Below are 14,302 nucleotides of genomic sequence, written 5' to 3' on the forward strand. Positions count from 1 at the left end.
TATATCTAACTCACATTGTAAGAATCACTTTCCAGGCACGTTCACACATAGACATCAAATAACAGGCCAAATCATGTTTTACCTACAGTATTTAGACTGTCCCCCCCCCCCCCCCCCCCCCCCCGCCAATGTGTTTGTACAGGTGTCTACTAACATATCCCACATTGGTTTATATTCAACCACCCTAGGGGAATTGTTGACAGCTGCTGAAAGTTGGGGTACCATCAACAACCATTATAAGGCAAAATGTTCTAAATGTCATTATACTTTAAGTAGCATGTGATGTGACATGTCAAACTAGGGGGTTTTCATGATTCTGAACACATTCTAAGCATTAGTTTTGCACAAACAACTAATGCTTGGAATGGGTTCAGAACCATAAAAAACCCTTAATTTGACCCCTAGTTTGGCCATAACCCCAACTTTCAGCAGCTGTCAACAATTCCCCTAGGGTGGCTGAATAGAAACCAATGTGGGATATGTTATTAGACACCTTTACAAACAGGGGAAAAATGAAAATTCTTGGTAAGAAATGTATTCCCAGATTTTATTAATATCCTCTTGACTATAACTAGTGTTGCCAGAATGAAATAGACAGTGATGTTGGTCTGTAGGAATATCTTTAATAACTAGTGGAGTAGACACTAGACAGTGATGTTTGTCTGTAGGAATATCTTTAATAACTAGTGAAGTAGACACTAGACAGTGATGTTGGTCTGTAGGAATATCTTTAATAACTAGTGAAGTAGACACTATACAGTGATGTTGGTCTGTAGGAATATCTTTAACAACTAGTGGAGTAGACACTAGACAGTGATGTTGGTCTGTAGGAATATCTTTAATAACTAGTGAAGTAGACACTAGACAGTGATGTTGGTCTGTAGGAATATCTTTAATAACTAGTGAAGTAGACACTAGACAGTGATGTTGGTCTGTAGGAATATCTTTAATAACTAGTGAAGTAGACACTAGACAGTGATGTTGGTCTGTAATATCTTTAATAACTAGTGAAGTAGACACTAGACAGTGATGTTGGTCTGTAATATCTTTAATAACTAGTGGAGTAGACACTAGACAGTGATGTTGGTCTGTAGGAATATCTTTAATAACTAGTGAAGTAGACACTAGACAGTGATGTTGGTCTGTAATATCTTTAATAACTAGTGAAGTAGACACTAGACAGTGATGTTGGTCTGTAGGAATATCTTTAATAACTAGTGGAGTAGACACTAGACAGTGATGTTGGTCTGTAATATCTTTAATAACTAGTGGAGTAGACACTAGACAGTGATGTTGGTCTGCAGGAATATCTTTAATAACTAGTGAAGTAGACACTAGACAGTGATGTTGGTCTGTAATATCTTTAATAACTAGTGGAGTAGACACTAGACAGTGATGTTGGTCTGTAGGAATATCTTTAATAACTAGTGGAGTAGACACTAGACAGTGATGTTGGTCTGTAATATCTTTAATAACTAGTGAAGTAGACACTAGACAGTGATGTTGGTCTGTAGGAATATCTTTAATAACTAGTGGAGTAGACACTAGACAGTGATGTTGGTCTGCAGGAATATCTTTAATAACTAGTGAAGTAGACACTAGACAGTGATGTTGGTCTGTAATATCTTTAATAACTAGTGGAGTAGACACTAGACAGTGATGTTGGTCTGTAATATCTTTAATAACTAGTGGAGTAGACACTAAACAGTGATGTTGGTCTGTAATATCTTTAATAACTAGTGGAGTAGACACTAAACAGTGATGTTGGTCTGTAATATCTTTAATAACTAGTGGAGTAGACACTAGACAGTGATGTTGGTCTGTAATATCTTTAATAACTAGTGGAGTAGACACTAAACAGTGATGTTGGTCTGTAATATCTTTAATAACTATTGAAGTAGACACTAAACAGTGATGTTGGTCTGTAGGAATATCTTTAATAACTAGTGGAGTAGACACTAGACAGTGATGTTTGTCTGTAGGAATATCTTTAATAACTAGTGGAGTAGACACTAAACAGTGATGTTGGTCTGTAATATCTTGAATAACTAGTGGAGTAGACATTAAACAGTGATGTTGGTCTGTAATATCTTGAATAACTAGTGAAGTAGACACTAAACAGTGATGTTGGTCTGTAATATCTTTAATAACTAGTGGAGTAGACACTAGACAGTGATGTTGGTCTGTAATATCTTTAATAACTAGTGAAGTAGACACTAGACAGTGATGTTGGTCTGTAATATCTTTAATAACTAGTGGAGTAGACACTAGACAGTGATGTTGGTCTGTAATATCTTTAATAACTAGTGAAGTAGACACTAGACAGTGATGTTGGTCTGTAATATCTTTAATAACTAGTGGAGTAGACACTAGACAGTGATGTTGGTCTGTAGGAATATCTTTAATAACTAGTGAAGTAGACACTAGACAGTGATGTTGGTCTGTAATATCTTTAATAACTAGTGAAGTAGACACTAGACAGTGATGTTGGTCTGTAGGAATATCTTTAATAACTAGTGGAGTAGACACTAGACAGTGATGTTGGTCTGTAATATCTTTAATAACTAGTGGAGTAGACACTAGACAGTGATGTTGGTCTGCAGGAATATCTTTAATAACTAGTGAAGTAGACACTAGACAGTGATGTTGGTCTGTAATATCTTTAATAACTAGTGGAGTAGACACTAGACAGTGATGTTGGTCTGTAGGAATATCTTTAATAACTAGTGGAGTAGACACTAGACAGTGATGTTGGTCTGTAATATCTTTAATAACTAGTGAAGTAGACACTAGACAGTGATGTTGGTCTGTAGGAATATCTTTAATAACTAGTGGAGTAGACACTAGACAGTGATGTTGGTCTGCAGGAATATCTTTAATAACTAGTGAAGTAGACACTAGACAGTGATGTTGGTCTGTAATATCTTTAATAACTAGTGGAGTAGACACTAGACAGTGATGTTGGTCTGTAATATCTTTAATAACTAGTGGAGTAGACACTAAACAGTGATGTTGGTCTGTAATATCTTTAATAACTAGTGGAGTAGACACTAAACAGTGATGTTGGTCTGTAATATCTTTAATAACTAGTGGAGTAGACACTAGACAGTGATGTTGGTCTGTAATATCTTTAATAACTAGTGGAGTAGACACTAAACAGTGATGTTGGTCTGTAATATCTTTAATAACTATTGAAGTAGACACTAAACAGTGATGTTGGTCTGTAGGAATATCTTTAATAACTAGTGGAGTAGACACTAGACAGTGATGTTTGTCTGTAGGAATATCTTTAATAACTAGTGGAGTAGACACTAAACAGTGATGTTGGTCTGTAATATCTTGAATAACTAGTGGAGTAGACACTAAACAGTGATGTTGGTCTGTAATATCTTGAATAACTAGTGAAGTAGACACTAAACAGTGATGTTGGTCTGTAATATTTTTAATAACTAGTGGAGTAGACACTAGACAGTGATGTTGGTCTGTAATATCTTTAATAACTAGTGGAGTAGACACTAAACAGTGATGTTGGTCTGTAATATCTTTAATAACTAGTGGAGTAGACACTAGACAGTGGTGTTGGTCTGTAATATCTTTAATAACTAGTGGAGTAGACACTAAACAGTGATGTTGGTCTGTAATATCTTTAATAACTAGTGGAGTAGACACTTGACAGTGATGTTGGTCAGTAGGAATATCTTTAATAACTAGTGGAGTAGACACTAGACAGTGATGTTGGTCTGTAATATCTTTAATAACTAGTGGAGTAGACACTAAACAGTGATGTTGGTCTGTAATATCTTTAATAACTAGTGGAGTAGACACTAAACAGTGATGTTGGTCTGTAATATCTTTAATAACTAGTGGAGTAGACACTAGACAGTGATGTTGGTCTGTAATATCTTTAATAACTAGTGGAGTAGACACTAAACAGTGATGTTGGTCTGTAATATCTTTAATAACTATTGAAGTAGACACTAAACAGTGATGTTGGTCTGTAGGAATATCTTTAATAACTAGTGGAGTAGACACTAGACAGTGATGTTTGTCTGTAGGAATATCTTTAATAACTAGTGGAGTAGACACTAAACAGTGATGTTGGTCTGTAATATCTTGAATAACTAGTGGAGTAGACACTAAACAGTGATGTTGGTCTGTAATATCTTGAATAACTAGTGAAGTAGACACTAAACAGTGATGTTGGTCTGTAATATTTTTAATAACTAGTGGAGTAGACACTAGACAGTGATGTTGGTCTGTAATATCTTTAATAACTAGTGGAGTAGACACTAAACAGTGATGTTGGTCTGTAATATCTTTAATAACTAGTGGAGTAGACACTAGACAGTGGTGTTGGTCTGTAATATCTTTAATAACTAGTGGAGTAGACACTAAACAGTGATGTTGGTCTGTAATATCTTTAATAACTAGTGGAGTAGACACTTGACAGTGATGTTGGTCAGTAGGAATATCTTTAATAACTAGTGGAGTAGACACTAGACAGTGATGTTGGTCTGTAATATCTTTAATAACTAGTGAAGTAGACACTAGACAGTGATGTTGGTCAGTAGGAATATCTTTAGACTTGCTATAGGCTCTTCTGTTCTATGCAAATCATTGTCAAGGATGTTAATACTATCCTGTCAAACTGCATCTTTTAAACTAGAATGCTGACCAGTGACCACTATGCTGATCATAGCTCTATATTTAGTTGATCAGTCGGTTCCAATGAACACTCACACGTACAGATGCACGCACCCCAGCAAGCCAAATTATGTCATGATGACGTTATGATGACGTCCTCCGGTGACTCCAGTGGCGTTCAGGACTAGGCCAGATCACAGCCCATATGGGGATGATCTGGGCCAGATCTGACTAGTTATGATATGACTTAAGTTGATCTGGCCTTGATCGGACTCTCTCTGATTCATCCAGGGACGTCCGTCTTAGTGGGCAGATTTTGTGTTGGTTGAAATCAGGTGATATTCTGGGCCAGATCTGACTAGTCTTGGTTTGACTTGATCTGACCCCAGTCACAGACGTCACTAATTCGTCCAGGTCGTGCTTGCTGGGCATTTACAGACAGATTTACAACCAGTAAACTCTACTGTCTCTGTCATCATGTTGATTGATTGGCCTGAAAACAACCTGATGTTAGACTTTGATACGGAACATGTTTACACGGCTCATAGAATCATAAAGTTTAATATCTAACTCACATTTTAAGAAGCACTTTATTATTTTCAACGGTCGGTACATCATCATCATCATTTTTTTTAAAACTCACGACCATGATCACATGGTATGGAGCACAGATTCATAAATAGTATACAATAAAAAGTATACACCACAATATACAATATTACATACAGACATATCAAAAGGCTTTCACTATTTGAACAGTGGAAGAACATTTCTCAGAAAAGCACCCACTTTGTAGATACATGGCAACACAGTTTTCTAGTTTTCTAGATAAAGGGGGTGGTTCAACTTTAAACTTTGTAAATTCATAATGCTAGTATTCTTACATTCCAACGAAACATGATACTCATCTCTAGTAAATTCATAATGCTAGTATTCTTACATTCCAACGAAACATGATACTCATCTCTAGTAAATTCATAATGCTAGTATTCTTACATTCCAACGAAACATAATACTCATCTCCAATTCTGGCTTCATTACATACGTTACAAGTCCTCTGACTATTTCCAGTCCTTTATATCTAACAATGACCTTTGGAATTATTGTGTTGTGTCGTATCTGGTGGAACCACATTTCATTAATATAGCCTAAATCATGTTAAACTAGACAGACTAAATTGTTTCACATCTAAATGTGTAGGCCTGAATAATACTAGGAGGCCTCACCAACAGGACCAACAGGGCAGACATTTAGGCACCAGTTCACAGCTTGCATGCTATGAAAATAGCTATTGATCTCTTGTTGATGATGACTAGGCGGCCAGGGGCTCCTGCTGTGCTTACTTTGACCACACCTAGTGACCTGGGATCATTAAGGTTTGGGTGTCAATGACTGTCTGTTTCAAATGTGTATTCGACTCCTTTATAAACTGTCGGAACTATCTATCTGTGTCAGTGTCCTGAAGCCGGTCAGGCTGACGGATGTATGCATTGCATGGGGCTCCGGCCCCATGGCTGTGACTTGTATAGGCTACTCTTTGCAATAAACTGGACTCGGAAACCCTCATTAATTTGCCTGTCTGCTGTTGACTTTATTCTGAGTACTTTTGCCTAAGTATTTGATTCAAGTTTGTCTATGAGCTATAGGGAGAGAAAAGCAGTCTTTCTGTTTAGTCAAGATACTTCAGTTGTTTTAGCCTAAAGTTACAAATAGCCTGTCTATACTTACGGTTTTCACATAGAAGGTATTTTTCTAGTTTGAACTCTTGTTTGTATTCAACATAGATGTCACATGATGTCATACTATTAAGTTCACTTTTCTAAGACAGACATTTCCACAGTGCAATATTTTCTTCACCTGTGCAACCCAAGGTGACACATGGACACCTGTGTTGAACAGGTTAACCAACCCAAGGTGACACATGGACACCTGTGTTGAACAGGTGGACCAACCCAAGGTGACAAATTAAAACCTGTGTTGAACAGGTGGACCAATGGCTCAGAGCCTGATGGTGGCGCTATAGTGTAGCAGAGTGGCTCTCAGCCTGATGGTGGCGCTATAGTGTAGCAGAGTGGCTCACAGCCTGATGGTGGCGCTATAGTGTAGCAGAGTGGCTCACAGACTGATGGTGGCGCTATAGTGTAGCAGAGTGGCTCACAGCCTGATGGTGGTGCTATAGTGTAGCAGAGTGGTTCAGAGCCTCTGCCTGATGGTGGCGCTATAGTGTAGCAGAGTGGCTCACAGCCTGATGGTGGCGCTATAGTGTAGCAGAGTGGCTCACAGCCTGATGGTGGCGCTATAGTGTAGCAGAGCGGCTCAGAGCCTGATGGTGGCGCTATAGTGTAGCAGAGAGGCTCAGAGCCTCTGCCTGATGGTGGCGCTATAGTGTAGCAGAGCGGCTCAGAGCCTGATGGTGGCGCTATAGTGTAGCAGAGTGGCTCACAGACTCTGCCTGATGGTGGCGCTATAGTGTAGCAGAGAGGCTCAGAGCCTGATGGTGGTGCTATAGTGTAGCAGAGTGGCTCACAGCCTGATGGTGCTGCTATAGTGTAGCAGAGTGGTTCAGAGCCTCTGCCTGATGGTGGCGCTATAGTGTAGCAGAGTGGCTCAGAGCCTGATGGTGGCGCTATAGTGTAGCAGAGAGGCTCAGAGCCTCTGCCTGATGGTGGCGCTATAGTGTAGCAGAGCGGCTCAGAGCCTGATGGTGGCGCTATAGTGTAGCAGAGAGGCTCAGAGCCTCTGCCTGATGGTGGCGCTATAGTGTAGCAGAGTGTCTCACAGCCTGATGGTGGCGCTATAGTGTAGCAGAGTGGCTCAGAGCCTCTGCCTGATGGTGGCGCTATAGTGTAGCAGAGTGGCTCAGAGCCTCAGCCTGATGGTGGCGCTATAGTGTAGCAGAGTGGCTCAGAGCCTCTGCCTGATGGTGGCGCTATAGTGTAGCAGAGTGGCTCAGAGCCTGATGGTGGCGCTATAGTGTAGCAGAGTGGCTCAGAGCCTCTGCCTGATGGTGGCGCTATAGTGTAGCAGAGTGGCTCAGAGCCTTAGCCTGATGGTGGCGCTATAGTGTAGCAGAGTGGCTCAGAGCCTGATGGTGGCGCTATAGTGTAGCAGAGTGGCTCACAGCCTGATGGTGGCGCTATAGTGTAGCAGAGTGGCTCAGAGCCTGATGGTGGCGCTATAGTGTAGCAGAGTGGCTCACAGCCTGATGGTGGCACTATAGTGTAGCAGAGTGGCTCAGAGCTTCTGCCTGATGGTGGTGCTATAGTGTAGCAGAGTGGCTCACAGCCTGATGGTGGCGCTATAGTGTAGCAGAGTGGCTCAGAGCCTCTGCCTGATGGTGGCGCTATAGTGTAGCAGAGTGGCTCAGAGCCTCAGCTTGATGGTGGTGCTATAGTGTAGCAGAGTGGCTCAGAGCCTCAGCCTGATGGTGGCGCTATAGTGTAGCAGAGTGGCTCAGAGCCTGATGGTGGCGCTATAGTGTAGCAGAGTGGCTCAGAGCCTCTGCCTGATGGTGGCGCTATAGTGTAGCAGAGTGGCTCAGAGCCTTAGCCTGATGGTGGCGCTATAGTGTAGCAGAGTGGCTCAGAGCCTGATGGTGGTGCTATAGTGTAGCAGAGTGGCTCAGAGCCTCTGCCTGATGGTGGCGCTATAGTGTAGCAGAGTGGCTCAGAGCCTGATGGTGGCGCTATAGTGTAGCAGAGTGGCTCACAGCCTGATGGTGGCGCTATAGTGTAGCAGAGTGGCTCAGAGCCTGATGGTGGCGCTATAGTGTAGCAGAGTGGCTCACAGCCTGATGGTGGCGCTATAGTGTAGCAGAGTGGCTCAGAGCCTCTGCCTGATGGCCTCAACAGTCTAATATCTCCCCTGGTCCATATGGATATCCCTTTGGTCTAGTGGTTAAGATGTTGGACCTTCACGCAGGGGACCAGAGTTCGAATCCTGGGTGTTACACAAGCACTCAGTTGAGTAGTTCACAGTAAGAGCGTAAAGTGGTGCAAAGTGGCCTGAAACCTCCTGACCTCTACTGCAGGGGTTCTCAACGTTTTTGGCCGGGGACCCACGCCCCGCCGCCTCCCGACCCCCAATATAAATACTGAAACCAGATATAATCATTAGGGAAGGTGTATGCATGTACTATGTGTACTATGTAAACTCTTCATTTCCATTTTCCAGCCATTCAGTTTTTTTTGGGGACCCCCCAAAATAATTTGGCGGCCCCCTGAGGGGTCACGGCCCACGGGTTGAGAACCCCTGCTCTACTGTCTCTGTTGTCATGTTGCATTGGCCTGAAAGCAACCTGATGTTGTTAGACTTTGATACGGAACATGATTAAACAGCTCATAGAATCATAAAGTTTAATATCTAACTCTAAAATTTTATTTGATCAAAGTACGTATGAAATCCATCTTGTGAAATGAGGTGAATGTTCAATATAGCTGCCCATGTGAATTTGCTGTTTGGGCTTTTGTGTCTTGTATTTTTTCATAGTCATTGTTGACATTTATTTTACGTGACTCTGAAAGGCTAGCCGTCTATAAGAGGGTCTTTAGTACAGGACTTTGGGCACTACAACATGTATTTATATATATTTACAACATGTATTTATATATATTTACAACATGTATTTATATATATTTACAACATGTATTTATATATATTTACAACATGTATTTATAACGTGACTCTGCAAGGCTAGCTGTCTATAAGAGGGTCTGTTGTGTAATCCACAGGATGAGTGATACATCTATGAGTCATTCACTTTGTCCTGAAATCAATATAAAGTCAGTTTGAACATGAAAAACACAGAGCGATGGCAGCCATGTTCCTTTCCTTCATCAATGATTTACTGCATCGTACCTCCTGAACCAAACATGATAATACAGAATCATTATGTTTTTATGGTCAACGGTTACAAGGACACCACATACAATGACCACCATGGTCGTGACAAGGCCTTTTAGTGACCGCTCCATTCCTGACTGTTTAAAAACCCAAACTGTATTTAGTTCCCCTGCTACACTGGTTCTCTGACTGTTTAAACCCCAAACTGTATTTAGTTCCCTTGCTACACTGGTTCTCTGACTGTTTAAACCCCAAACTGTATTTAGTTCCCCTGCTACACTGGTTGTCTGACTGTTTAAAACCCCAAACTGTATTTAGTTCCCCTGCTACACTGGTTCTCTGACTGTTTAAAACCCCAAACTGTATTTATTTGCTACACTCTTTCTCTCGTACATTAACATTTGTCAGAGACTCATTTTTGGACGACACAAAAAACAAAACAGATATTCAGTGGATTATCTATTATACATTTGAAAAGGTGTGCCCAAAAGGTGTGCCCAAACCACGAAAAGAAAGTCACCAGCTACTACGTCACTGACACGCTGCAACACGCTGCAACACACACTGCAACAACACACTAACACGACACAGCCTTACCCTCCGCGTCGATCCGCGGCTATCTCCTCATGTCGCGCCGCACGCCCACACTCAACAACACCCGCGTTAAAACTGTCATTGCACTGCCACTAAAACCGCCTCCCGTCCACACTCACAAACAACATCAATATCAATAATAAACACAAACACGCCACAAGCACCGACACCCCCGCCTAATTTGTTGCCACGTCTATGAAAACAAGCACAGAAAAAATGCCATTCAACACGCTACTTACACACACTACCACTCGCTTACAATACGCGGACCTGGCAACACTACATTCCCTCTCCCATTTGCTCAAAGCCCCCCACGTGACCCACACACACACATACCAAAACCAAGTAGAAGAAGAAGAACTACACAGCGCACACTCTGATTCTAACTTGGACAGTTACCATCATGCTAACACCACCGCGTCGACACATGGCGTGGTACAAGCGGGACAAACTCAGCCGCATATATGGATACCAACAGCAACACTACACGCACACGCGCGCGCTGCAACAACAAACAGCTACGTACAGTGTGTGTGTGCGTGCGTGCGTGCGTGCGCGGGGGGGGATCTCGGATCGCCTCGCGATGCCGCGACAATGGCACTACACTACACAGGGCTCGACAGTGCGACTACGTACTCGCATTTGACACTTACAATATCACCGTGCGAGTTGTAACATTCACTTTGTAGCACCGCTGCGACTACACAATCCGAACTTCTTTACAGCTACAAGTTGCGCCGTTTACATCCACAAGAATGTGTCACTCTCTCGGTTCTGCACCGCTGCTGGAGAAGTATAGCACTGTCGAAGGCAGCGCAACTAATCCCCCCCCCCCCCCCACACACACACACACCCCAGAGCGGGAGGAGAGAGAAGAGAGCGAGAGAGAGACAGAGCACACACGTCTTCACGTAGGAAGAGAGATAGACAAAGACAGAGCTTTCCAGTCCTTACCTTTTCTCTCACATTGTTTTCTTAGCTTTGTGACTGACCAATGACAAGCAGATTGTATTGTCTGCAAAGCAACTATGTGTCTGTCACAAATAAAAGTTCTGTCCTGCAAGCCCATGTCATGTCAACACAGACAAGGCAGCTGTGCGCGCGGTGACTCCTGCAAATTATACTGACCCAATATTATTTTGTACAACCTAGCAAAGCATAACATATGATGGTTTGGAGAATAGCCTGGTCTCTCTTTTTACATGACATAAGCCATTGCATACAGGTTCTCAACCTTTTTAATTTCAAGGACCCCCATAACTCTGACAGTAAAACCAAATGGACCCATAACAGTCCCATTTGATTCCATTTGTACAGTATCAGAGTTAAAAGTTATAAAACAGTCCATTTGGTTCCATTTGTACACTCTCACAGTTACAGACCTGTAGGGTCCACTTGGTTCCATTTGTACACTCTCAGAGTTACATACCTATAATGGGTCCCCCCTCAAGGAACCATGAGGGTCCCTGGATCACACCTTTGAGAGCCACTGCTTTCAATACATACATAACTAATATAGAGCATATTTGATCAATTTAATGTTAGGCTATAGATTATTTTGACAACTGAATTTAACAGAACCGCCCACGCACGACACATGCACATGCACGCCGTGCACGCGCATGTCCACATCCACATGCACGCGCGCATGTGTCCTCTTTTTGCTCATTCAGAATATGGTATGCCTACACACTTAAAATAATGCAAACACGCAAATTGCGTGGAACAAACGGGACGAACCGAGGCGCATATATGCATAAGAACAACAACACTACACGCGCGCGCGCGCACGCGCTGCAACACAAAACAGCTGCATAAAACGCGTGTCACTATGGACTTCTGTATCTGTGGACTTCTGTATCGCAACGCGGGGCAACGCAACTCTGGGATGAGCGGGCCGAAGGCCCGCGAAATTCTAGTAGTATACATATAAGTTGTTTAAACATTGTGCGTGTGCGTGTGTGTGTGTGTGTGTGCGTGTGCGTGTGCGTGTGCGTGTGCGTGTGCGTGTGTGTGTGTGTGTGTGTGTGTGTGTGTCCTCCACAGTGACCAGCAGCAGGGTTCCAGTGGTCAGTCAGCTCAGGAACATCAAACAGATCTGGACTCCATATTTAAGGTACGTCAATGTACAACAACAGCTTTACTTCATCTGCACATAAAATGAATACATAATGAGTTGATCACAATAGAGACAAGTAGGCCTTGTGTCAACCAAAGCATTTTATCCAGTTGAGAAGGTGCTCTGCTAAAATCACTTCCAGAAATATTTAATCTTTGGACTGCAGGGTGCCCAGATAAAAATGTCAAACACACATAACAGCACTTTGTCCAAAGAAGTGCTTCCAAAAAACGATATACTCCCATTGTTAACCATTAAAACACTGTGCTGACATTGTACAAACATAATGCTAAGCTCAGTGAAATAAACATCTTGGTGGACACAGCCCTTATGGTTCTATTTGGGCCAGGTGGATTGTAATTTACAATTTAGGCATTTATCAGACGCTCTTAATCCAGAGCGATTTACAGTACAAGAAAAAATAAAACATGGTAATACGTCAAAACATAACAATAGTCATCATGAATCCTACGTAAACTTAATTACCTAACAGTGTATCTATCTAAGAAAACTATATTCAGGTGTGCAGCCAGTAGGTGAGTTGACATTTCCTCAAGTGAAGTGGGGTCTTTTTAACTTACGATGAGTTTCCATTGTTCTCTGAGCCAGTCTTATGAAGAGGGTTTTACAATGAGTTTCCATTGTTCTCTGAGCCAGTCTTATGAAGAGGGTTTTACAATGAGTTTCCATTGTTCTCTGAGTCAGTCTTATGAAGTGGGTTTTACAATGAGTTTCCATTGTTCTCTGAGCCAGTCTTATGAAGTGGGTTTTACAATGAGGAACACTTCTCATAGTTCATGAGATGAATTAACTGTAAATGTTATACACTTTTTAACATTTTACACACTGCTCTTGGCGTTCTGTTTGAGACTTACTTTAGACTTAGACTTAATCCTCTTGGTCCCAAGTGGGACATAAGGCTTCGACAATCTGCATCCATCGGGACCTGTCTTGTGCTGCATGTTGTGCCTCGCCCCATGTCAGCTTCATCTGGTTTAGCTCAGGTGGTTTTGGGTCGACCTTGACTTCTTTCCCCTACTGGGGTCCATCTCAGTGCAACAACCTTTGGGATTCCACTCTTGGCCATTCGAAGAACATGACCCAGGCCTCGTAGACGGCAGCGTTTGATTTCCGACACTGGAGCACCTGCTCATCCTGTGCAGCTCTTTATTTGAGGTCTTCTCAGGCCAGAAGATGCTGCAGGTCTTACGGAGGCCTCCATTGTGGAAGCCATTGAACTTTTTCATGTCCAGTTCTGTCACTCGCCAGCATTCCAAGCCGTACAGCAGCACTGATTCTACGTTGCTGTTGTACAGTCTGACCTTTGTTCTTAGGCTGGACTGCTTTGACTTCCACATAGGATGGAGCCTTGGGAAAACATCCACCAACCATCCATCCATCCATCCATCCATCCATCCATCCATCCATCCATCCTTCCTCATCCGCTTATCCAGACTCGGGTTGTGGGGGTAACGGTTCCAGCAGAGAGCTCCATACTTCCTTTTCCCAGGCCAACATTATTCACTTCATACTGGAGGATCCTGAAGCGATATAATCAACCCATCTGGTCCTTGGTCTGCCCCAATCAATCAATCAATCAATCAATCAATCAATCAATCAATCAATCAATCAATCCAATATTGTTGAGTTTAAACTGTATTCATTATTATGTGTTTCAGCTGCTTGAACAGAAACTCGTAACACTTGTGAAGAAAGAGATGAAGAGGTTCCGGAAGGTTCTGACAACAAATTACCCAGAATGCTTAGAGAGTCAGGAGGAGGAGGGGGAGAGGAGAAGCTTCACAGAGGGAGCTCTGAAGATCACACTGATCCTCCTGAGGAGTCTGAAGATGGACGAAATGGCTGACCTCCTGATGATGAGTAAGAATGACTATTTATACCTTTAACATGAATCTTTATTTATACCTTTAACATGGTGGAGATCAGTAAGAAAGTGTTAAAGTCTTTAGTCTTTAAAGTGTTACTAGAGATCTTCTAATGGCCATTAGTTTTTATTACTATCTGGAGGTGTCGTTAACGTTAACATATTTACTGACTGGTGTCTTCTGGAGGTCTCATTAACGTTAACATATTTACTGACTG

The 14,302-nt window shown here is 42.2% G+C and overlaps 1 protein-coding gene across 1 annotated transcript in view; it reads left to right on the top strand.

The window, feature by feature from the left end:
- Nucleotides 1-14,302, top strand: part of LOC306919562 (NACHT, LRR and PYD domains-containing protein 3-like) — a gene marked incomplete at both ends in the record, with an annotated part of 37,062 nt that overhangs the window by 8,659 nt on the left and 14,101 nt on the right. The window contains one exon of the mRNA XM_079532324.1: nt 13,879-14,080. Within this exon, the coding sequence (XP_079388450.1) occupies nt 13,879-14,080 (202 nt within the window). The remainder of the gene's footprint in view (nt 1-13,878; nt 14,081-14,302) is intronic.

The sequence above is a fragment of the Electrona antarctica genome, assembly GCF_951216825.1.
Source record: "Electrona antarctica genome assembly, contig: scaffold_26, whole genome shotgun sequence".
Lineage (NCBI taxonomy): Eukaryota > Metazoa > Chordata > Actinopteri > Myctophiformes > Myctophidae > Electrona > Electrona antarctica.